Raw genomic sequence first — 26,424 nt, forward strand, 5'->3', positions numbered from 1 at the left:
GCTGCATTTTTTTTTTTTTAGCTCTTCTGCATGGAGCGGCAGCTCTGGCAGGTTTGATGTGGAGTTTTTGATATGTGAAGAGATTTTAAAAGATAGAAGAGAGAGAGAGAAAGGGGAAAATGAAAATGGAAGAGTCCTGAGCAGGGTGACGGTCCGCATCCTCCCTGTTACTCTGAGCATTTGAAGGAAAACCTGGTCAGTCAACTATGAGACTGAAAGCAGCTACCCAGACTCTAGTCCCAGGGCTTCTCTAGGTGAGTGACAATGGCCCTAAATGCATTCATTACTTTTCCCTAAATGGAAACTGCAGAAAGTTTCCTCCAGGAATGTCCAGCCAATGCCCTCCACTGGCTGCACTCACAGCGAGACGTTACCCCATGCAATAGGGACAGCTGCATGGCGTGCTGGATGGTGATTACTTCCCCTTCCTTCCCAGACACAGGGAGCTCTTTGCTGGTGGCCAGCAGAGAGCAGAGCCCAGGTGAATCCCTTGATTCCCACAATGCAGAGAGTGCACAGCCCCACCTCCCATCCCCTGTGTGGCCACACCAGGAGAAACTGCAGGAGGATGCAGGTGGCCCTTTTTATTGAACACTTCCATCTCCTTTGCAAGCCTCAGGACAGGGCAAAGGAGGTTCATTTGCATTTCAAACCCCAGCTTCTGCAAACTGGCCCAGCCCTGGCCACTCCACCAGCCCCTTACCCAGACTCTGGCCAGCAGCACCCTGCCAGGAAGGGGAAAGCAGCCAGGCAGGTTTGAGCCTGCAAAGGGAACAGCAGCTTCCCCTCTTTTTGTGCTTGCAGAGAGTCTAAAAACATCCCCGATGGTCTTTGCACGTGCTTTCTTTGGCTTGTAAACGTTGCTGGAGTGCGTGACATCATACATTTGCATTGCCCTAGCAGTGGTCCCACAGCAAAGCAACAGAGCTGCAGCACCAGGTGCAGAGGCCAGCAGCACCGCAGCGGGCTTTGCAGTAGAGCTCTGCCCTCACCTGAGGCTTCAGCCCTGGGTAAGCCCTCCAACACGTGGTGCAGCCCCATCCCACCGGGGCAGCCGGAGGGCACGCTCCATTAGCAGGCCTTTGCCAGGAGCGGAGTTTTCATTGCAGCTGTTATAAAGGATCATTATGGTGAATTCCTTAGAAGGGACTGAAGTCAGCCTGCTACCAGATAGCAGGAAATATTTATAACAATCACTTCCAACTGCAGCCTTTCATCTAAAATCTAAACAGAAAGCTGAAATCCCCAGGCCTGTAAGTTGATACCTTGGCTATATATGGTCAAAGAACTACACGGGGGAGAAAAAGATGCTAAGTCCCTAGCAATCCTCGTACACGCGGCACCAACGAGATCCATTAGCCTCTGTAAAATTAACAAGCCCATATTGTCAATCAGCTTTGAAGTATGATTGTCACGCTGTTGCATTAAGAGCTCTGCTCTCCCAGGGATGTCTCAGCATGCCACACTCACAGCCACGTGTATGACAAGGCGCAACATGCTGGAACTGCACAAAGACGTCCCCCGGCCTCACGTGCCTGTGACAGCAGTTCTGAATTATAAAGCCCTATTAACTATTGCAAAGTCATCAGGTGACCCACTGCACTCTTGAAGTAAAGCACCGCCAAGCAGAGACAGAGCATTTTACAAGATACCCACCGACAAACAGGGGAATGATGTTTTCTGGTATTCAGGCTTGCAGAAATGATAGCAAAACCAACTCCTGCATGAAAATAGACCTAGAAAACCACAAAGCATTGAAATGCTGTGCTTCAGACACTAGTAGTGACTACAACTTACCCTTTGTGAAAAAGTTCTTTTGATAAGCAAAAGTTCACATTTTCCACTAAAATTTCAAATTTTATTTTAAGAATCCCCCACGCATCCTTCTGCAGCAGCAGGAAATGAGCTGCAGAGCTTTACTCAGAGAGGTGCTTCATGTGTCACACATGTTCCCGCAGCTGCCTGGCCCCCCTGGCCGGGAGCAACAGCACAGCGGTGCCCGTGCCCCCAGAGCAGGACACACGGCCTGGCACAAAGTCCTTCTTCACTACCTGGGGATTAACAAACTGGAGCCTGGCTGGGACAGCGGTGTTTTCTTGTCGCCTTCCTCTGCTTTTAGCTGAGTGTTTGCTAACCTAACACCACAGATGTCAACTCTGTCCTCCCTTCTCCTTCGGCTTGCAAACTGTTGCCTACCTCCCATCTTTCAGGTTTACTGTAATGCTGGAAGAGTCACTATTTCGGGCTTTGCTGTGTGGTTGGGAGAGCAGGGACGTTGCCTCTTAGGTGAGACACAGAGTAGGGATGTATGCTCACAGGCACACGGGCTTGAAAACCAGCATTGCAGGTTTTCCTTCCAGGGGGGGTAAAACAGGTTCATAGCCCCTGAAGAATCAACAACTTTGGCCCTGTGATATTAAGTGCTTTCTCTCTCCAGGATACTGCTGTGCACATGCACACCACCATGGAGATGGTCTCGTGCTCAAAAGCAAAGAGCTGGCATTCCTGCTCTCAGTCTGCTGCATGTAGGCTTTTAACAGCTCACCCGTAACATTAATCGCAAACCAGTCAAGTGAGTTCGCCAACATGCATAAGCCTTGAGCCGGAGCTCACAATGCTTGGTCCTCATCAAGAGATCAGCCCCTGCATAGGACATCTCATAAAGCAGTCTGACAGGCAGATGAACCCATGTGCCTCTGGGGTAGCCTGGTTCTTTTTCATTGCAGTTGGCCTTCCCGCCCACCCCCAATTCATTACTTGCAACTCAGTTTCAAGAAAACAGCAGTGAACAACTGAGTTAAAAAAGATAGACATTATAAAAGAAAAGTCATGTTTCCTTTTGTGAGATCTAACATACTGTCTCAACCTGCTTATTGTTACTAGGCAAACAGCAGCAAATTCATTTCTGCATGTGTCCCTGTCATATGTGGTGACAAAACCACGAGAACCATTTCTATCTAAATACAAACCCTCTTTTGTTTCTCTTTCTGTAACTCATGCTATATCTCAGCAGGGCATGGTCATAAAACCACCAACCAAACAAATTTTGGTCTCAGTCAGTACCAAAGCAGCAGTAACACCAGCTAGCTACGCCACAGCAAATGGTGAGTTTGCAGGGTGGAAACAACCATCAGACACAACAAACCTCTTTGCAGTGATGGCAAGTAAGAAGATGCAGGCTTGAGAACTGCAGTTTGAAATACAAACCCCAATAGCTTTTGCTGGTAGTTATTATGTGGGCTGTATCACAGCACATATTTGGCTTATCTAACCAGTGCTGGTGCATTTGCAGCAGGAGCTCATCCTGGAGGCAGCACTAGGCTGTACGCCCATGCATCACCGCACATCCCAGTGCAGCCTGGGGCACGTGCCCAAAGGGCACTGAGGCATCCTGATTTAGATCCCAATAAAACACAGCTCATTTATTAATTTTTGACACCTGAGGTCTAAGCCTACCAGACATAATTTCTCTCTGCAGGGAGCCTGCGAGGCCAAACCAGGAGCAGCATTATGCCTGTGTAGGTACTCACAGCACATTTTGGGGCAGGATGACCCAGGCCCACCTGGTTTGAGGCAGGGTACAAGCTGTCTTCCCTGAGCCCATGACACTCAGAAGATGAGCAGAGAAAACTGGAGTGGCGGGACAGAGGGGAGGCTGGGGTGGAAACAGGGACAATACGAGGAAAGACAAGACGTCTCTGTGGGAAGAAGGGGTTTTCCAACCGCAGAGGAGGACTAGGTGCGGTGAGGAGAGACCTTAATGCCTGCTGACCCCTCCCAGCTTCCTCATGTGCTCCAGAGCCACTTTGCTGTCAGTCGTCATTCTGCATGCCTCAGAAGCCTGGTTACCTCTGACCACCAGTCTGCATTGCTCCCTGCCCGCGTGCTACAAACACGTGGTGCTCACAAACACCGGATAGGAAACGTGGAAGGACAGATCTGGAAAGGAAGGCACATCTGCTAGATGTGGCCAGCCACAAGGTTTGAAAGCAAAAGGACCAAACCCCAAAACAGAGCAGCGATATTTGCATGCAGAGTCATGCAGTTGCAACCCAGCCGATTTACACTCCCTAGCTGACAGGCAAGAGCCATATGCACTCTTTCAGGTGAGTATGCAGCATCCTCAGTAGAAATCTGAGTGTTAAAAATATTTGTTGGATCTTCTCTCAACAATTTCAACAGATATAACCCAGGGGTTTAGCTACTGGGGAAAACTCTTCAGGTTTATCTGCAGTCTTTTATACTCCTCTAGACTTAAAAAATGCACTGCCTTTGTCTGCAGCCGATAGCTTTGAGATTTGAAAAGAGCTTTGCCGAAAGAGCAGCTGTGGAGCCTACCAACAGGAGCAATGGCCAGATGATTAACCCTCCTGCTTCAAGGAATTTTCAGCCACAGCTGTGGCTGAGCTGGCTTCCCTCTACCAAGCTGCAGCCACCCTTGCAACTCTTCTGACAGAAAGGGGAATTATTCTCCCTTCACCTGGCAGGAGCTGCTCCTGAGGCCTCAGTGCCCACATCCACAGGGCAAAGAAAACGGCCTCGCATTCCCTGCCAATACATTCTCCTTCCTCCACTCGGCGGAGTCAGTGCAAAGAAAGCTTCCATTGACAAGATAATGAGAAGGAAGAAGTACAAGCCTGAGAAACACATCTCTGATGGGAGCATTTCAAAAGGCAGCCAGCTTCCAGAAGGCAAAAACTGTTCTCCACCACATCAATTATCTACAGAGATGCGAGAAACTGGTTCACAATGAGAAATTAGATAATAAAAGCTCTGATTTAACTCATTAAGGTTTCCGTTATGGCTCCAGGTATGTGTAGTCTCAGTGCGTGCTGAATTTTGCTATGCCTGCATTGCAACCACCTTTGGAGAGCACTGCTACAGGGCACAGAGCGACAGAAGAAGAAATTGAAGGTAATTTTGTTCTGCAGCTCAAGAGATGTGAGCCATTTCCACTGTCACAGTATGCAAGCAAACCTCCACCTCCCTCACAACTGAACCTCAACCAATGTGACTGCACCCCTACAGCGGGATCATGGCCCAGGGCCTTCCCAGCACAGTAAATCTCTGCAGGTCACTCAGTGTTAGTGTTGCGATGTGGATTTCTGTCATCGAGGACTGAAGTAGGCAAGGGTGACATTTTATTTTGTCCCAGGTGTCTTCTCTAAAAAACAAGCCAGCTCCCCCTCTAAATCTATATGGTTTCTCCTCCAGCTTTTTAAATCAAAACCAGGTACACTTCTGTGGAGTTTCCAATTTTCCTCATTTTCACTGAGGGGAGAAAATGCAGTGAGGTATTTCTGGGGAAAAACCCTCAATCAAACATTTCCCCAGTTCCAACTGTTGTAGGAATACAACCAACAAGCCTGTACAACCTCTGTCATACAGGGAGGTAAGCCAAATGACCTTTACAGGCCATCTCTAGCAGCTTTGACATAAGTACCTATGTTGTATTCGTAGTTCAGACCAGCTGTGAGATGAAGTCTTTCTTTATAGCCTATCATTTATGTTTAAAAATTGATGGCCTCCATCTTGACCAAAATCTGCCTGCAGCCAGCAGAGAGATCCCACAGAGCAATGAAGAATACCTCGCTCGAATGTCAAGGTCACCCAGGCTGCTTGGACATACCAGTAGGCAGAGAAGATCCTCAGGAGATATGAGCTGGGTTTTCCTGGGAGGGTTTTACCCTCCTGGGTTTTGTCTCTCCTGGCAAAACCTGGAAAGAAATCCTTACGCTGGTTCCCCCTCACTTGTAAGCGCTGGGGCTGCGTGACCTGTTTTGTAATGGGACTGATGGAGAAACCAAGGAAGGAGCAGGAGGGAGCAATGCTTGTGCTTGCATGTCTCCAGACCCACTTTGCTTACCCTGCAGCATGCCCCCATCCTCGGGAGGCTGTCCGTGTGGCAAGGGCTTCCCTTCATGAGTCAGCAAATGTTTTGGCTTCCAGTCTCCCAAGGGTTTAAACTCAGCCAGTTAGTCCCAGGTTTGTTACAAGCTTGTCATGAACTAGTCTGTCTCAGCCTCTCCTTTTCATACAGTAGCTTCACACCACCCTATTGTGTTAATGACACACTGTTCTTTCTGCATTAGAAGTCATCAGTGCAGTGGTGTTGGGGACATAACTGCTGCCAAATCAAGGCCCCTGCTCACAGTAACTGGTGCAAAGAGAACATCATTTTACTTCATTTTTAATGACCCAAATGCAAGCCTAAAGCTACCCGTGTTCAAATGTGTTAGCAGAGCTCACCAGTTCTCCTCTAATTAGTACATGTGCATAAGCTCAAAAAAGAAATAAATGAATAAAACTCATGCCACAAATCAAAGGGTGCTGTACCCTAGCAAGGACTGGAGGGCAGGCATTACACCCCACTCCCCATGGTTGCTGGTGGAGATCACCATCACGCTGAGCTCTGGGTCCAAAGCTGGCACGTGGCTTTGCGACTCCCACCTGCTCCTTTGCAGGATTTGCCATCACATAACTAGAGTGCTAGAAGCAAATCCCTACTTGCAAAGAGCTGTTGCACAAGTTGCCTGACTTGATATATACCTTTTCAACGTACTGGCTTTCACAGAGAACTTGAGATGTTGAAGTGTTGTTGCTTCACCTTCTGCCACGGTTGTAGTTAGCAGGGGTTTTCAAAACACTTGGCCTGAAATCCATCCCCTGCTTAAGTTTCCAGAGTTAATGAAGGAAAGTTTGGTTCAAAATGCAACTTGAATTTTCTGTGAAGCAATAAATTAAAAAAAAACAAACCACAACCCCAAACTTCAATTAATTTCTTCAGACTTCCAAACTAATTTATTCAGTTGCAACTTTCCTGAAAGGTAAAGTTTTCTTCCCTAATTAAATAATGTTCACACAGATCAGTACATTTCCCTTCACGTCCAGCAAAGGAATCTTAAACCTCTGCTCTAGCTGGGAGGGAAGGGATTAACATAATATTAAATATGGAGCTCTTCACGTTACCTTTTTTCTTTCCCTCTCTCACATGCATGTACCCATCCACACAGAGTATGACTACCTTGGCACCAAAATGCTGACCAATAGCAGGAAAACTCAGATCAATTTAGTTCTCCCTTTCCCATGCACAGTGATTTTTCTTGGCAAGGCCAGGAGAATTCTCTTTTCCTCATTACTTTTACCTTTGCTGCCTAGTGCCAAGCCAGGGCTCTCCCTGCAAGCACACTGAAGCTGAAACTTGTGCAATATCAGCTCAATGCATTTAAGTCATGGATGTCAAACTCATTCTGTAGCAAGAGCCAAACAGCTTTTTCCAACTAGTTGTTGCAAACTTGAGCAGCCCAACCTTGCTCTAAACTTTGATGGCACTAGGGGCCTCTGAACATGACCCTGAGCACGTTGCAGCTCTGGAAGTGCTCACCAGCAGAGCAGCTGAGAGGAAGTACTCATACAAACCATTGTGATTTTGGCCCCTCTTTCATTTTTCCTTCCATCCCTCCTTTTCCAATTTTCATCATGCATTCACCTCTCTTTTACCTTATCCTGCCTCATTCCCATACATGCACTTCCCTGGTCAGTCTTTCGCCTACTCTGATTGCTGAGGCATAGGTATATGCAACCCTTAGATATATGGGCATCTTGAGGTATATGCATCCCTTTTGGAGATGGCTACAGTTGCTGCATAGCACCACAGCAAGAGGAAAGGACAGTGGTGTGAATTAGCTTTGTATCTGAGCTGTGCAATAGCTGAAGGTGACAAACACGCTGTGCCCATGAAGCAGAGCAGTGGCTGAGCAGTGATGTTCTTTGATGTATAGGATTAAGTGCCTGGTTTTTAAGACCTGAGAGTCTGACTGTATTTTCTCTGTTTTATACCATGCGCATGGCTAAGTCTCCAAGTAGGCTGCCTGCTGTGGCTCTCCCTTCTCACTGGTGCTGGACTCTGCTCTCCTCTTCTCCACTTTGCACCTGAGACCCCAGCACGATATCAGCATGCCTCTAGGGTGGCCATGAGATTACAGCGATTGGGGGTGGAAATCAGCACCTCTCACGCCCCACCTGCACGGCCTGGCTGCCTTGCCCCTGTTGTGAGCCAGCCCCACGCTTGCGCGCACGGATGCGATAGACGTCTCCTCTCACAGGTTTCCTCCCAGTGCTGCCAAGCTCTTGCCCTGCATCACAGCCAGCAGCTAACAGCTTCCCAGCATCTCCACTAAAAATGCACTACTTTAGCAGTGTAATGAGCTCCCCAGGTTGAGTCTTTTACTGACTCCCCACAAATCACTGAAAGGACAAACTGCTGTTTTGGTTCATTAGCAAGTGCTTTGTAGAAATCTGTTTGTATATTTGCAAGAGACTGACATGCTTATTCATGCTAGGTCTAGGAAGACTTGAACTGAGAAGCAACTTAAGCCTCCCACCTTCCCTTCCAGCTCTGCAGGATTGACAATCGAGAGCAATTCTCCCCCCAAAGCACGACAAATTCTGCCCTGGCACACCAAGGGCCAGACAGGGCACTCTAGATGCTAGTCAGCATTTTTCTTAAAACCCCAACTCTTGGAGCTCTGGGATTCAACAAGAAATTTAATTTTCACCTAAAACACAATGAGTGAAGAAGCCCCTGAGGCTTTAGCTCTTGGCACGACAGAGGAAAACATCACCAGAAAGGCTCAGGCAAATAAAATGAACCTCAATGGCATTGGCATCACTTTCAGGTCTTGTAACATTTTAAGCTGCTGAATCACCAGGGGAGCTGTTTGTGACAACATCGCAAATGCGACTCATGGGTTCTGCACATGGACCTAGAAGAAAGTGGGAGCAAAGACCAGGCAAAAGAGGAATACCAGGAGACAAGGATGCAGGACAAGGAGCTCTAGCCTTTTGCTTGTGCTTTTCAAAGTTACTGTCTTCAGCAGGTAGAAGCCCTCTGGCACTTTATATTTATAAATTAAAACAGGCACCACCTCCTTTGGCACCGAAGGTGGAACTAAAGCCTTCCTTAAAGGTTTGAAGTTGCTGAGGAAGAGGAATTTTGGAAAACTGCAGGCTGGTTCTGCAGTTCTACTCTGCCAGATGATATGAATCCATCCAAGCTTTCCCTCATCGTGGTTTTACTACATTAACACCCAGAAGCAGCTATGGGATAAAAGCTACTGCTGCAGTCCACAAAGCTTGCTGGCTCAGCTGGCACAGAGTGCAACAGTGAATGTTTGAACACAAGGCAGGCACTTTACAGGGAAATCAAACTGCCCTCCTGGCATGGAGAGGGCAGGCTAAAGGGTCAGAAGTCAGGGGCTATATATGTGCTGTGGCAAAGGAGCAGGGAGGGGAAGTGGCTGCTTTAGTGGCTAGAGCAAACTTGTGGGAAAATAACCTAAAATAACTTTGCAGGATTGTGGAGCAAAGGGGAACATTGGCATGGTGCTCCCTGGAGATACCGGGAGGCCCCCGTGCATTGGGAGAGAAGGGCACAAAGACTGTTTCTCTTCCTCAGGCCGAGTTTTTACAACCATCTCCAATTTCCCCTACATTTTCAGGATAGCCTCTCCTTGCATAGATGTCTGCAATGGTCTGTGCCCAGCTGCACGAAAGAGCAGAGCAATCTCCCTTTCAGTGCCAGAGCTTTGGGTTCCCATTACCTGCTCTGGGAGAGGGAGGACACCGCACAGAAATGAGGAGCTGGTGGTCCAAGGGAATTTTCCTAGCTCTTCTCTTCAGATGTGTTTCCCAGGCGAAGTTTAATAAGCACAGCCCCATGCCCACCACTGCCTTCAGATCTGTTCATTAGCACCTTTGTGAGGGCTTTCCAAGACTGCCAGTTCTCAGGGGGCTGAGATGCAGTGTTTTAATTGTATATAATTAAATACTGTTCCCTTATCTAGATTTCAAAGTTTACTGTTGGGGCTTCAGTACCAATGCTCTCTTCCCCTCTAATTAGCTTCCTTAATCTGTGCAGCCTTGCTTCTTCCCCCATGGGGAAGCTTGGATTGCATCTAATTATTAGCAAAGGAGACAGACGGCAGGCGAGCACTGGCCCTGTCCCAGATATCCGTTGTGAGCAAAGAGCCCAGATTGGGTGGCCACAGGGAAGCTCTGAAGGTTGCATGTGTATGCACGCATCTGGTCTTTCTGCTCCATCTGTAGGTTGCTTTGCATGTTACCCCATCACACATTTGCGGCAGAAAACCATGCAGGACAGAGGCCACCTGATTGAAGTGCAACTCACATGATGAACGCGTTTGCCTGCCTAGCACATAACAACAGGAGAGGAATAGTTCCCAAGACCTCATCTGACCCAATCCTGTCCTAAAAGAGACAATACACCTGATACCTTCAGTAAATTTTTGAACAATGTCTCTAAGCTGTTCTCTGCTGTTGACAGAGGTCACCCACTCCCCCAAGCTATTCCTGAGTGGACCCATCTGTACTAGGAGGAAATTTTCCCTCCTGTCTAATCTGAATTGCCTCTGTTGCTTCCTCAAGACCCTGCAGACACAGAGAATATCATATTAACCTTTACATAGCTCAAGGCTTAGACCTTCCCTATGCCTGTGTCTTTCTAAATTAAACAGGCCCAGTTCTCGCAGTCTCTCACCTTGGGTCACATTTCTCAGACCACCAGTCATTTTCTGTGCTTTCTGTTGGACTCTTCCCAACTTCTTCTGGAGTGGAGTGCTCAGCACTGGACGCAGCTGGGCAGAGAGAGCATAAGGATAGCTGCACTCCTCGTGAATATCTTCAGGATGACGTCTGTCTCATTCATTGCAAGAGCATGATGTTGTGAGCTCAGATTTGGCTGCCGGGTCACAATGGCACCCCCTGACTCAGTCTTTCCCCTCCCACTTGACTTTGTGCTTATGACTATTCTTGCACAAGCACTTTACAGTGTCTTGCTTCTGCTCAGGCTGTTTCCCAGCCCATCTCTGTAAATCCCCATCCTACCTTCGATAATGCTTCCAGCCTCTCCACTCTTTCTGTCTGCAAGTTTAAACACCAAACTTCTCTTTTCCATGCCAAACAAGCTCCAGTTCAGGACAAGCACTTGCTGAACACCTTTTCACCCCCATCCAGTGCCACGTTTCTCTTTCCAGGCAGGTTTGACCCCATCACCCCAGTGGCCTGTTTAGCCATTGCTACGACAATACTGAACAAGGCAACATCAAAAGCCCTTCTGAAGCTGAGTGATACGACAACTACTGCTTCTCCCTTACCCAAAAGGCTGGCATAAAAGGAAATTAGGTTGGCTTGGTAAGATTTGTTCTTGACAAATATATGCTAGCTGTTATTCACCTCCTTGTTATCTTTGAGGTACTTACAAATAACGTGTTCATATATGCTAGGCTCTTTTAGGTACAGAAGCAGACCTAATCTGGCTGAGCTGCTTTTGAAGGCAGTTCCTGAGCTAGCTTGCCTGCAGATCTTGCCTATTGCCCAGGAAACCTTCCAGTGGCACTGCTAGCAGCTCTGAGAGCCCCTCAGGCATTCCCCTAACAACACGAGGCTAGATTTCACTATGCTCTCTGGGTCTGAGGACAGGTATGTTACATCATCTCTGTCCTACACCTGCAGGCCTCATGAACACAGATGTCCACAGAGGGACCTGCTTTTTGGTGGAATCTGTTGTTCAGCTCCCTTCCCCTTCTCCCTCTGCGCTGCTAAGGCATAGACAGAACATCTCCTTCCCCTCTAATTCTCGTCCTGTTCATACTTGGCCTGACTCTGACCCAACACTCCCATGCTGCTCTGTTACAATTCTCCCTACTAAACTGACCCATTTTCAGTTTTTTGTATGATTCTTTCTGAGTTCCAGGTCACTGAAGAGCTCGTGAGTCAGGTAAATCTCCTATTACGCTTCCCTCCCTTTCCCCTGTGGTAGGATCATTTGGGCCTTGTACATTAATACTGACTTTGTTTATATTATTTTCACCCTATGTAGGAGTGATATCTTATCCCCCTAAGTCCCATCACATATCCAGTCGCTAAGGAGGAACATAAATTTCAATAACCAAACCTAAAGTGTGAATGCAAATCTACTCAACGAAGCAAATACAAAGCCCTGTGCAGACTCTGGTGCCAGGTAAAACCTGCTTCCCACCTGCTCGAGCCAAAGCAACAGGTTTCGTCTCAGATCCAGCCTCCTGTTCTCAATGAAACCAGCGCGTCTCTCCCCTGCTCATTGCAGCTCTATTTATTCCAGACTCCCTGCAGAACAGACTTTTTTTCTGCCTCGTATGCTGTGACAGGACTGCGTATTCGTGTGAGAGTTGTGCAGTATTAGGACAGCAGAGCCCGGGCTGCAGAATGGCATTGCCAAGAGGGAAAGGAGGGCTGCGGCCGAGGACACATAGCTCCTTGGAGCACGATGTCCGCAGTCTCCAGACAGGTGTGTTTCTTGCCCATATCTAAAGGCACACCAGGCTAAGTCATCTGTTACAACACTGGCGAGAGGAGTGCTCAGGCTGCACGGGTAAGGTCTTGGGTCAGAGGACAGCAGAGCCAAGGCCACATGAGCGAGTGGAGATGGGAGATGGGAGGGCGAGCGCCAGGGAGAAGGGTCAGGCAGAGGAAACACCTGCACAGGCTGAGGAGCTGAGCCATTAGCACTGTAAAGCTGAGAGGCTGCCTGGGCAGTTTGAGGGGCTGATGAGCACTTTAACGGATCGATAGATTTCTACTCCAAATTGTTTGCAAAGAACCAACGTATAACTATTTTGTTCTCCTGGAAGCAAACAACAGAGTTTGGAAAAGAACTCAGAGCAAATCAATCCTTCTTTTTGTTTTGTTCTGGACCCAGCAAGAAACTTCATGTTATTCTTATGTCCCAGCCATCGAGACAACAGCTTTGTCATCTGGTGGTGGTGCATCTGGCCTCTGGGACAAGGCTCTCCTCAGGGCATACTGGGCCTGTGGTTAATTTAGAGCCACATCGCATGACCCCAAAATACCGCAGTGTGTGACTACCACACACCAGTGTTGTAACAGGAGCAAATAACCAGAGGAATCACTCAAGCACTCCGAAGAACAAAGAAGCTTCCTGACAACAGTGCCATAAAATTTAAACCACCCCTAGAAAAAAACCCAAAGGTAGTATCTCTGCACTGGACTCCACTCAGCCCATTTCCATCCCTGTCCTCAGCCATCTGAGAGCATCTGCACTCAGAGGACCTTTCCCTGGAAAGGACTTTGCTCTGATGCGGCAGGCGTACACCGTCAGCTCCATCTCCCTCCTTCCAGCACCCAGTTCACGGGGACCCAGTCTGTGCCCCGGTTCTTTGTTATTGCTTTGTTTCTTATTGCCAGACACATTTTATTGTTACTTTGATTGTGTAGGAAGGAGTCCAGACACTATGGAAATGGAACCATATAGGGACTGGACGGAGGAGGCACATGCTGGTCACCCTCTTATTTGCACAGCAGTGGGAATATTTTCTCTCTTACGCTAAGATATTTTTAAAACAGAGAATGCTGTTATTATTTGTTGTCACCCAGGATCCAGCATTGCCATTCTTGGAAACCAACACAATGCCTCCAATGTCAGTGTCAGAAACATTAGTAGAGTTTTTGATATCTCCCAAGATGTCCTCAGGCTAAATGGCATTTATGACTTGGAGAGGGCTGACCTTAACTCCAACCATGCCCAAGACTGCAAAGCAGAGAACATACATACCCACTAGTACCAGTGCAGCTAGGCCATGCACCCGGCTATCACAAACACTGTGGCTGTGAAAGACTAACTTTTAATCAAAGCTCCTCATCTGAGAGTACTGTAGAAATACAGGTGGTTCAGCAAGACCAGACTGTGAAGGTTAAGCTAACATAGTTATCCTGTGGTGCTGGAGAACAGGGGAAGGAGCAGAGACAAGGGATAGCATAGGTGTCTTTCCCCTTGCACAGCAGTGATGTGCATGTCCTTGCTAGTGAACATGTAATTTTGTCCCTGGTGTGAGCAAAGCCAGTAGGGACACATACAAGGCAGACCCAGACATGGAAGACTGTGCACCACCTCTGGTACGCCTGCCTGCCAAGGGCAGAGCGACATCACATCCCCTCGCCGGCAGAGAGCCGGCTGATAGCGCTCCATCCGCCCGCAGCATGTGGGATGATGCCTCTGGGCTCAGCCTCTCCCCTGGGGGAGGGTCTGTTTCTGACTCAGCCAGTTGTCTGCCAGGTCCAGCTTCTCCTCTCTGTTTGGCTTTGGATGACAGCAGATGTTTCTCTGCCCATCTGCACAGATGCTTGGATGCCAGCTGTGGTCAGCTGTCTGCTTTTTGTTCTGTCGCTCTCGTTTTAAGCCCACAAATGCAGCTCTGCTGCTGGAAGAAAACTACTGAGTGCCATCCACCGGGGTCAAACCTGGGGACAAAGTGTCAGAGGAAAGAAGCCTATTCCCAAGGCAGATGCACAACTTGAATTCAGCACTTGCATCAGGGTCCTGTGTATCAACTATTTACCTCTCTCTGCTCAAGAATTTGCCACAGTAAAGGATCCCAGGTACACAGGAGGGAGAGGGACGGATCCCTGCTCTGTTGACAAGACCTGCATATCACAGCTGGTGCTAATGCTGCTGCCAGCAGTGCTCGAGCACATGCCAGGGAAAGAAAAGAGTCTGCAAAGGGGGACAGGGCTTCTCCTATCCCCCACTCTTGTCTCCCCAGCAAGGAGCTGCAGAGCAGCGCTTCACTCCAAGATAACTCTTTCCCACGCCAACAAGCTTTGCTAGGGTTGCTGCTTTAATTTCTTAAAACAAGCCTAGATCCTGTGTTTTATAAATTACTACAATGCATTTAATAGGTAGCCTTTTCATAAAGGAGCACAGCGGATGTGTACACAGGCCCTGATGAAGCTAATAACTGCCTCTCAATGGCTTTCAGAGAGTTATTACATATTTAAGATCCAAGCTCCCTTAATCAACCACAGAGATGCAGCTGGCAGCAGTAAATTGCCAACAACAGCTCATTACAAATAAGGAAACGGCTTTTCAAGGACAAAAACTGTGTCAGTTCTTCAGCGAGAGCTAACCACTCTTGTCCTCACCCTTCTCCCCCCCCATTCCCCCCAGCGATGTGCTGGCACAACTTGCTTCATCCAATAACACAACTTCGCTGCCTAATCCCCTCCACAGGGGACATCATCAAATCAAGTTCCTAGATTTCATGACTTATTTGGGCAAACGGCACAGACTGCATCCCGTGCTCACCCTCCCCAAGCAAGCTACGGGCAGGACTTGTCCTACAACACCATGATGACATGCCACAGGAGCACACCCACTGCCCTTACTCTGGGGAGGAGAGGACCAGATCAGGCCATAAGACACTTAGAGACACAGTTGCAAGTATGTGCTTTGCAGGCTTGAGACTTGACATGGCACTTGGGAATGATTTTTTCAGTACACACCATGTCTGTGTCACTTGGTGTCCAGTCTCTGTGCACAGGACAACAGCAAGCACCTGCAGGCACTTGGGTGCAGGAGAAAGAGGAAGGTCTGTGAACACCACGTGGCATTATTTCCTTCCTGTCTTCTAACAGAAATGTGGGAGTTGTCCAGCGCAACCGAGACAAGAGCACAGCAGTTTAAGAGAGATGCACATGGCTGGGAGATACTAAGGCTAACATTTTAGGATTGTTCAGGAAAGACTAAACATTGTGTGAACAAAGAACAGAAAAAGAAAAGACAGCTCACCCTGTTAAAGCTGTTATCTCCCCCCCCCGAAGAGGGGATGACCAGCTTTTGGCCTTCAGGACCCAAAGCAATAATACATTTCAGCCCCAGGGAACTTCTCCTCCCCAAAACTCCCCTGGAAAGGGAAACAGGCCCTCATACCATGCCCCAGCCTGGTGCAACACAGTTGTTCAACTCCCTGCTGTGGGCCATGGCCAGGGCCACCTCCCATAAGATGGACCCAGGGCACTGGGTGCTCCTGCCAAGGACCCAAGATGTAGATCCTGGTGGCTATATTTGAACTGCCTGCAAGTCCCACTGGGCCAGGTGAGACTGCCAGTGGCGAGGGGAAAACATGCTCTAAAACCCAAGCTGGGTGCTGGAAGCAGGCCAAATAAGAGTTTAATCTTTGTTTGGTCTGTTTTGATATCTCACACTGTGCCTCCAGATATTAACCCTGGGCTTGTGAGGGAGGGGATGCACACTGACCCATGCAAACAAAGTGGGATGGACAAAGAGAGAGATAATGTGTTCAACGATGAAACATGAAAAGGGAAATCTTTGTTTGCTTCACCTTCAGCCTGGTTTACAGTGGTCTCTCTGCCATATCAGAAGACTCTCTGCTCTTCGACTGTGTCCTACTGCAAGGCTAACCATGCTGGAGGTTTAATTTTTTTCTCTGAAGCTGCAGGCCATGGATGCAAAACTGAGCTAGAGAGGTCCCAGGGCTGAGTCACGATTTTATTTTTGCTGTTTCTTTAGAAATACCTCACCCAACCTCTTTTGGAAAAGAAAAGGATAACTTAAAAAAACAGTACCACTTGGTTCCCCCCCGCCACAATCTATATTTATTGACACTGACATTTTTAAAGGGCTCTTGGGAGGGAGGCTATGTGGTCTCTGGGGACACTTTCCATAAAAAATCACAGGATTTAGCTGATGTTTGTGTCATTGTTAACATTTGGCTCCTAGATTTATGCTTCCAGAGAAATGCCAAAGCTGGCTTGGACAAGTCAAATTCACTGGGCCAAGAGTGTCAGTTCCTAAACCTGCAGCAGACACCTTTTATAAAAACAGCCAAACTATACATTGTGAACAGCAAGATCTATTGACATAAGATTCTCCATGCATTTACAGGTGTAACTGCATAGGTGAAATACCAGTTTAATTGGTTATCCATATAATTTTGTGTACCATCTTCCTCAATGTCTTATTAATGCAGTAAAAACTTTTATTTTGGGGGATGTGGGTGCAGGCATCTGGAAAGCAGATTGTAATAGATCTCTAGTTGCAATATTTTCTCTAGAAAAAAGACTATTTTTTGAACATGAAAGAACACACAGTTTTCATTTAGCTTTGCAGTCACATCTGGAAGAGTTGCCCCTCCTGATGTTTCGAGACAGCAAGGAGAACAGATCCCATCAGCTGGGGGAAGGATTGCTTCTTCCTCTAAGATAGGAGGCTGGACTTCTTTTGAATTATTTGACATTCGGTCAGGAGATAAAAATACACTGGCTAGGTGAACCAGTGACCTCTTCTATGATCACAATAGCTGTGGTAGACGAGTGGGCAGGAAGAGCCTGCAACTACACATCTTCGCCATGTTCTCATCAAGAAAGCTTTAATTATTAATGGAGATGCAAGACAAGGCTGGAGTCACCTTGTTGAGGATGGTCCCAGAGGGAGGGCTCTCTCTTACACTTCAAATCATAGCCCCCTGTCCTACACCAATGTCTCAGAGCCCCAGGTACCTGTGCAGCATCACTGAGACTGACCTTGCTGAGACCCAAGTCAGACATCTTTAGCCTTCCCACACATCTTGGAACAATCTGTCGTGCAACCCCAGCTACACCCATTGCAAAATGCATTTAAATGCTGTTTCTTTCACTTGCCAGCATGTACCCATTGAACACACAAGCTGTGCTTCAGGAGCAAGGAGCAGAAAAGCATCACTCCAAGAGGCTACCAGGCAGTGCTGGGATAAAATGTTCCATAGGAGGACCAATGTCTTCTCCATTACACATCTTTTTGGTAGCATCGGAATGAGATCTTTGTTTAAATGCACAGGAGTGGCACGGCTTCAGCAGTTACACAGCTATTTTGTGTGCTCTGGGAAAGGGGACATCAACAGATTGCAAAATGGGAAAGTCTCTCTGGACGCTGCAAACAAACAACATGTTACGTAATTGGGCCTTTTGGGAACTGGAGGAAGGTCTCCAGAAGATCAGGGCCCTCCCAGCACTTTCTAATTTTACTGAGACTTACCAGCAAGCCAGCCCTCATAATAGAGGCTTGTACACAGTTTTCTTTCATCCTTGTGTCCCCCTGCACTGCCCTACCTTTGTTGTTAGTGCCCCAGAAAAACACATCTTACTCAATTTTACCAAGCTGATTGATAGAGCCTAGAATGGCAGAGCTGAAGAGGCACTAAAGACCTTTAGAAAGGGCAGCAAAGCCATCTCTTGATCACCAGAGCATGGGAAAACCTGAAGTTTTAGAACTTTATTGAATCAAATGTGCTGGGGAATTGCACCGTTCTACACAGCTGTGGTTTAGCTGAAGCAGAGCACTAACAAGCAATGACACAGAAACAGGCTTTAGCTCTATAATCCACATATTGTGCTAGCACGTCTTCTTTATTCCCATTAGAGCAAATTCTTCCAAGGGAGGATGCCTGTAAGCAGCACCTCAGCTTCAGGACCACACTGCCTTTGTGCTGCAGGACATGGACCTGCAGGAAATCTTCTGCAAGTCAGATTGTACCATCCAACACCTGAACGTGGACTGTAGCAGCTAAGTTTTAGAGGAATACTTACTGCCTTTCAGGCACATGAATAGATTGCAATTTGTACAGTCAGTTTCATCCCTCTCCTGGAAAATGGAGTTTCATCCTTCTCCCACCTGAATGGAGCAAGCCCTTTAGTCAACATATGGCCCTGCAGTCGCCACCTCCTCCCATCCTATTCCCCAAGCCCTCATCTGTACCAGGCTGTGAACTCCTAAAGTGGTGCTTCCCATGTACTGTCCCTCCCTGCGATTCAGGGAGAGACAGTTTAAAGGCAATAGAAATATGATGGCAATGCCCTGGCATCTGCACAGAAAAAACACACTTGGGTTTCTAAGAAAGCTGTTTTCCCCCGTTTCTTGCTTGCTGTGCACATGCTGACAGCCAGTAAGAAAAGGAAGGAGGAGGCTTGCTGCCATGGGGAAGGCACACCAGCACGCCCTGGGAGGCCAGGCAGCAGCTCCGACAGGATGTGGTCAGCCCTTTTCCAACACACCCCTTGGTTACTAGGCTGTTGGCAAAAGTCAGCAGTGAACAGCTTAGTGGAGGAAAGGCCACCAGCAGAGGCAGTAGGCACAGCACAGCGGGCCCCGGTGCAACCCCAGGGAGAAGGCACAGCCATCCCACTGCAAAACCCCACATCACAGACTGAGCGCTAACAGGCAGCGCAGGCACAAGTGACACTACCTGTCTTTGATGAAGAACAGCACAGAGATCCTGGCCAGAGTGATGGATCCAAAACAAGGGGGAAGCCCAAGCCCCTGTGAGTGCAATCGCAGAGCCTGCGGCCGTGTGTTTGGCCTGCCATGTAAACATGTCACAGCCCAGGGGAACTGAGATCAAACGTCAGTCTTCCTGCCAGTAGCCCAGTTTTTCTAGTGCTGAGTGACCTGGTTAAAAAGTAAAGAGCCTTCGGGGGATATCCTTATAGCCTAGTTCATTGCATCTCTGCAGACAACTCCCTGCTTCTCCCAAAATGAAAAAAAAAAAATTAAAAAAATCAAATAACTGCATAACTTCTCTACTACAGTTATCATTCAGGAGCCAGGAACAATGGCATATTGTGTGCTCTCGACCCTTGTGTGAGCAACATGCATGTTCTGGCCTCCAGATTGGTGGAGCTGTGAAGTTCTTGCTCGGTTTTTCCTGAGAAGTCAAAAACCCAACTGGTCTAATACCCTGCCTGAGAACTACAAATCACTTTTTTATTTCCCCCGACTTCAAGAAGTTTTATGATTCCCCTGTTTGCTTCATTCTCCTTGTGCACACGGAGCAGATACAAGTAACAGACAGAACATAAGGCCCACTCTTGGCACTCATCATGGGTCTGTTTCAGCTCCTAAGAGACCAGTTGTATGATATGCAATACCCAAGCCAACATTTAGCTCTCCCTTGACACAGGAGTGCCCTTTATCAGTGACTGCTCCAAGTTCTACATATTGGTTTTGTGTTTTTCCTGGAAGTCAAAAACCCAACTGGTCTAATACCCTGCCTGAGAACTACAAATCAAATATGCATAACTTCTCTACTACAGTTATCATTCAGGAGCCAGGAACAATGGCATATTGTGTGCTCTCGACCCTTGTGTGAGCAACACGCATGTTCTGGCCTCCAGATTGGTGGAGCTGTGAAGTTCTTGCTCGGTTTTTCCTGAGAAGTCAAAAACCCAACTGGTCTAATACCCTGCCTGAGAACTACAAATCACTTTTTTATTTCCCCCGACTTCAAGAAGTTTTATGATTCCCCTGTTTGCTTCATTCTCCTTGTGCACACGGAGCAGATACAAGTAACAGACAGAACATAAGGCCCACTCTTGGCACTCATCATGGGTCTGTTTCAGCTCCTAAGAGACCAGTTGTATGATATGCAATACCCAAGCCAACATTTAGCTCTCCCTTGACACAGGAGTGCCCTTTATCAGTGACTGCTCCAAGTTCTACATATTGGTTTTGTGCTACAGGGTCTACTGTTGGCAGGGACTGATCTACAGGCACAGACTTCACTATAGGAAAAGCCTGAGGAACAACACAACTCCCAAGCCTTGCTCCTCCCATAGCCCCAGCTGGGCAAGGAAATGTCTTCATGACATACCCAAGGATAGATGTTTTCTACCATGATTTACTGGGCTAATTTATATTCTCCACATAATGTAATAAACAAGGCTACAGCACTAATAATTTTTCCACCATCCACCTAGCAACACTCAGGAGTAGCCTCCAACAGCTTTCAGCCTCTTTTTTATTTGCAAGCAGCCAAATGTGTCTGCAGTTGCATCCTAACCATGAGGCTTCTCTGTGTGACAATACTTTTTCAGGACAAGCATTGGACTCAGGCCTGCAGCCTTTAGAAGAGGAGGAGGTGAAGTGACTTTCACCAAAGCCCTGAACTGAGCATCAGTGGAACAGGCTGTGGCCCCGTTCCGCATGACCTGACCCTCAACAGGCAAGGGAAAGTAGGCACCACAATTCATACACTCAGTTTAGGCCCTTCGCAAGACAGGTCCTTGTGACTGGGCGGTAACAGCCAGCTCAGTTTTGTTCTCTGCTCCACTGTAGAGCCGAGGCTATAGAGATCTTCATAGCGCATGGGTAGGGTGTGGGAGGCTGGGCTCACAAACCAGTCCCACCTCCCTGCTACTGGAAGGGTGGAGTGCCCCTGGGCAGGCATCACTCTCTGGTCTGTTAGCAAGGCAGGAATGCAGCATTTCAGGCTCCCCAAAGCACATAAGGCCATTCATGGCTTACTGCAATGCGCTGGCACCCAAACACCTCCAGTTCAGCTCTGGGAGCCATGTGCATTTAATTTCAGGAGAACCAGAGACTGTAAGTAACAAATAAAACCTTCACTTACACTATCTCATCGTTCTGGAACTCCAGCTCCCCGCAGGTGTCTTCAAAGTCCTCTCCTCCACCTTTGGCTGAGCCTTCAATGGTTTTGTAGGGCACAATAACATTTCCTCGCGCACCAGAGGTTCGCAACACTTTCACTTCCATGGTCCCCACACTTTCACTGACGTGTGTTACTGGCTCCTCAAAGGTGAAGATGCCAGCGTGGTCATCATCAAAGATGGTGACGGTGGCAGTAGATGGTGATCCCAGGCAGGCAAGTGTTGAGACACGACTGGCCTCAAGAATGCCCTCATCTGAGGCCTCAGTGCTCACGCGGATGTTGCTGAGATGGACCAGGAAGTTCTCATCCTCCTCAAATATGTCATCGTCGATTATGCCAACTCGGATTTCCTTCTGGGTCTCTCCAGGCTTGAAGACCACTGTCCCTTCAGTGAACTCATAGTCAGAGCCGGCATTGGCTGTCCCATCCTCTGTCCGGAAGTCAACGTACACAGTGTTGGTCAAGTCGCCTCCCCGGCGAATGATGGTCAGGGCGACAGTGCCACAGTTCTCCAGACACTGGTAGGTACCCTGCTCAAAGTAGAGCTTGCTGATGGGATCATTTTCTGCCACCTCACTGTTGACCTCGTGCATGCTGACAGCTTTGCGGGCCTGGTCTGCAGCATGTCTTTTCAAGATGTTGCCAGCTCCTGTCATGAGCCGAGTGGCCTGAATGCGGTAAAAAGCCCTGCTCTTCTGCTGCTGGCTCAGGACCTGGTAGTTGGCCAACTCTATAAGCTGTTCAATTTCCTTGTCGGGGTGCTTTTGTTTCAGCTCCTTCAGGATCCGAGCCATTTCCCTCCTGGCTTCCTCATCATCCTGGTCTTTCTCATCCACCTCCAACACCAGTGTCCCATCCAAAAAGTTCTCCACATGAGAATTAGCAACCTTTCCGTCCATCTCGATATCAGCTTTGGAGGAGGGCCCGTCACCCTCATGCTCAATGATCATGCCTCTCTGCTTGCCAGCTCGGTATTTCTTGTAGACGTACTTGTAAAATAAAAGCCTCCTGTCAGCTATCCAGGCAAACACCACACAGATGGGGAAGAAGAAGAAGGTGAGCAAGCCTTCCCAAACCTCCACAATCCCAGGAGAAGACACAGATAAAATAATGTAAAGCCAAGTGTAGGCAAAGATGCTCCAGGCTGCTGTAACAAAAAACACTCGCAAGTGCTTGATCTTCCTTATCTCTCCATCTGGAACAACGTAAACACAGATTGCAATGATGACAAACATGTTAAATGCAGCACTCCCCACAATTGTGCTTGGCCCCAAGTCCCCTGCCGTGAAGCCATGGCCACACACTTCGATAACAGACAGGAGGATCTCAGGGGCAGACGAACCCAAGGCCATCAGTGTGAGGTTGGAAACGGTCTCGTTCCAGATCCTCACTGTGGTTTTGCTGGTCTCGCCGTTGGGCTTCTTGATGGTTATTTCCCGCTCTTGGGATGTAATGACTTCGATGGAGGACATGAAGCGGTCGGCTATGATAGATACTCCCAGGAACATGTACACCATCGCTACAAAATACACTGTTGCCCGAGCGATTTTGTCACCGAACGAGGGGTCTTGGGGTTCCCATATTGGTAAAATCACACCCTTTTTGCAGATGTATGAGCCAGTGCACTCCTCGGTGTCATTCACAGGCAATTCACTGGGGCTCTCCGCATGTATGCTGTCTGCATGGAAGAGCAACACCAGCACAACGCTCAGGAGTTGGAAGCTCACTGGGAAGGTGGGTTGGTGAGTTGCTCGCGACATGGCCGCTTCCACCAAACAGGTCCCAAACATCCTCAACCTGTAGAGACAAAAGGAAAGATGCATTAAGTGAGGCCAACCAGAGATAACAGATTTTCCCCTACACCCTGTTTATGTCCCATCTTTCCCAAACATATAATCAAGTTACCCTGTTACTCAAGAAGCCCCATCTAATAAGCCCATTTGTGTTATGATTACTGCAGTTTTCCATGTACAAATCATCCAGTTCAGTTATATGAACAAGGACTGATTGAGGTGCTACCAGTGGGCTAGCACCTACCCCCTTTAGCTACTATGATGTTTAATGCTACTTTCTTTCTCTTTGCTGAAAGCCTATTTGTTCAATTGCATTTTCTTGTTTCTCATCTAATTAAAGCCCATCATTCTGCTTCACACCTGGCAGAAGTGTTTCCCATTTCAAAATTACGGTGCACTCACTCACTGGAGTTCAGGGTAAGAGCAGGAGAGGACAGGGAAATCTACTATCCCCCATCATTTTTAAAAAGTATTTTTATACTTGCCATTTGTAATCACTGTAAACTACATATTTCACAGCCTTTTCTTGCTCACAGTCCTCCCAAGCATCTACTCCACATCAGAAATTTGCATGAAGTGAGCTCAAGCCCTGGCAAAACCTTATTCTTAACAGTAACTTGGTCATAAGGTGCACCAGAAGGGCAGTCTTTAATTAATGATTTTGGAGCCATTCCTTCCACAGTGCATCACTTTGCACCTTCCCAAAACTGGAAAGAGCCCCATATGCATCCAAGCCTGGCTCTCTTGGCATGCTTCGAGAGGAAACCTGTCCCTGTGCTCTTTTCCCACTAGGTCAGCTCTGATGGCTTCCCCTTCAAGGGCCTTTCTCACTCCATTTACAACATCAGTCATGAAGCATGACAGCAGTATTTGCCCTTGTCCTACCTCAGGATTTTCCAGCAGTGTAGAGGAGCTGTTAAAGAGGTTTGCGGTTAGTTAACAGTGCATAAACCAACAGAACAGATGCCTTTAAGTACATAGAGATGCTTAGTGCGAAAACCTGAGCATGCTCAGTGTTACATTCTCCATTTTACTAGCCAATAAAAGCCAGATTCCTAGTTATTAAAGCTATATTTTCTCCTCAAAGACAGCCTTTGCCATATTACGTTTCTCCATTCCAAGTTAATTTAATCGCATGGTACTTAAAAATGGTTCTATGAAGAGAGGAAAATGAGTATGTCAATACCTTTACTTTGCTGGAGAATACAAAAAGCTGAACTGGTTTTGCTCATTAAAAAACCCACACCCCAGAAAGAAAAAAAAAAAAAAGAGCCCAGCCACAAAAGGTTTCAACTTCTAAGAGAAGGATGGTATTCCCAGGCCCGTATCCAGCCTCTGCAACGCCTGGCAGGTCTCACCTCACCATTTCCCATCTGCCTGGTCTCCAGCAAACACAACGCCAGGTCTGACAGCTGCACAGCTGCATGCACTGGGAGACACAGACCAGCCCATCCACACTAAAGGCTGCATCCAGTGACAGCATCCCAGCTGTCACCTGGGCCCAGTCATAGCGAGCATGACCCAAGCAGGATGGCTAAGCACACCTTCCCTGTTCCTCCTGAAAGAGGGCTTGTTTCACAGCACAGCTGGGAACCAGGCTGGTTCTCCAGCCACACAGCAGGCTACACATGCTGCATTGCTGACTGCAAAAGTACAGCCAGGCAGGCGTTCCTGGGGAGAAGCATTTACCCTCCTAAACAGGGACACACCAATGCCTCCTTGAAGAAAAGCACCTGGTCACCATCACCCATCTCCTTATCCCCCATGACACAGAAATCACCCCTCCTCATTAGGGCAGGGGCATATTATGCAGGGACAGGGCTGCGCGCAAGTGAAGAACTGGCTGGAGGAAGCAATGGGTACCATCCTGCGCCCATGTTATAGGATCTACTCCACAAAGAGACATTGTAACGATGGATCAAAGCCCTCTCCTCCATTTGCTTTTATTTAAGGATGCCATAATAGGATTATTGGGCTGGAAGAATAATACTGAGAATTTATCAAGACAGTTTTATATAAATGGCATTTCCTCACCAGGAACTGTTGGTCTGCCTCCCCCTCCCCCCCAATTTTCTAATTAAGAAAAGAAAAAGATACACAGAGCAGGAAGTGAGCAAGTCAGAGAGCTGGGTGATAAAAACAGATAAGATGAACAGAAAAAGCAAGTCTCCTGTATGAAGATAGATTTAAAAGAAAGGAGTTGTTTGCGTTGGAAATCCTGCTAATGCTACAAAAAGCTCTTACTGCTGGAGTCAGAAGCCCTGAACATTGCTCCCCTGATCACAGATCCTGGGTACCTTCTGCTTCCCAGAATGCAGGCTACAAATCTGAAGTAAAAAATTGAAAACATGATGTTTGTAAAGAAGAGTACTTTGTTGCAGGCCGTTTGGTGGATAGCTAAGTTGAAACAGATGTGCGTTCATGGTCATTGAAGTTTAGCCGAAGCATGAATTAGTCACCCAACATCTGTACTCCTGTGTTTCACACTGCTCCAAACCAAGTCTCAGAGACATTTGATAAAGGGGCTGCTAAAACCCAGGCTGACTTGGTATCTATTCTGTTTATCCCAGATAGCTCCTAAGTGTATGAGATTCAACAAGGCCAAGTGCCGGGTCCTGCACTTCGGCCACAACAACCCCATGCAGAGATCTCTGCCTCCCCCTCCCCCCCACAATTTTCTATAAGAAAAGAAAAAGATACACAGAGCAGGAAGTGAGCAAGTCAGAGAGCTGGGTGATAAAAACAGATAAGATGAACAGAAAAAGCAAGTCTCCTGTATGAAGATAGATTTAAAAGAAAGGAGTTGTTTGCGTTGGAAATCCTGCTAATGCTACAAAAAGCTCTTACTGCTGGAGTCAGAAGCCCTGAACATTGCTCCCCTGATCACAGATCCTGGGTACCTTCTGCTTCCCAGAATGCAGGCTACAAATCTGAAGTAAAAAATTGAAAACATGATGTTTGTAAAGAAGAGTACTTTGTTGCAGGCCGTTTGGTGGATAGCTAAGTTGAAACAGATGTGCGTTCATGGTCATTGAAGTTTAGCCGAAGCATGAATTAGTCACCCAACATCTGTACTCCTGTGTTTCACACTGCTCCAAACCAAGTCTCAGAGACATTTGATAAAGGGGCTGCTAAAACCCAGGCTGACTTGGTATCTATTCTGTTTATCCCAGATAGCTCCTAAGTGTATGAGATTCAACAAGGCCAAGTGCCGGGTCCTGCACTTCGGCCACAACAACCCCATGCAGCGCTACAGGCTTGGGGAAGAGTGGCTGGAAAGCTGCCTGGCGGAAAAGGACCTGGGGGTGTTGGTTGACAGCCGGCTGAACATGAGC

At 47.7% G+C, this 26,424-nt stretch overlaps 1 protein-coding gene across 14 annotated transcripts in view; it reads right to left on the reverse strand.

Annotated features, from left to right (window-relative positions):
• SLC8A1 (solute carrier family 8 member A1) overlaps positions 1-26,424 on the reverse strand; it is a 118,054-nt gene that overhangs the window by 87,209 nt on the left and 4,421 nt on the right. For 10 of the 14 annotated variants that reach the window (XM_009274808.2, XM_009274813.2, XM_009274809.2 and 7 more), the window contains exon 1: positions 21,258-22,828. In XM_009274808.2, the coding sequence (XP_009273083.1) occupies positions 21,258-22,813 (1,556 nt within the window). In that variant the 5' untranslated portion in view covers positions 22,814-22,828. Of the gene's footprint in view, positions 1-21,257; positions 23,095-26,424 lie in introns of those variants that run through there. The other 4 variants (XM_009274803.2, XM_009274802.1, XM_009274800.2 and 1 more) reach the window with 3 other exon arrangements.

Source organism: Aptenodytes forsteri, unplaced genomic scaffold (genome assembly GCF_000699145.1).
Source record: "Aptenodytes forsteri isolate BGI_AS27 unplaced genomic scaffold, ASM69914v1 Scaffold272, whole genome shotgun sequence".
NCBI lineage: Eukaryota > Metazoa > Chordata > Aves > Sphenisciformes > Spheniscidae > Aptenodytes > Aptenodytes forsteri.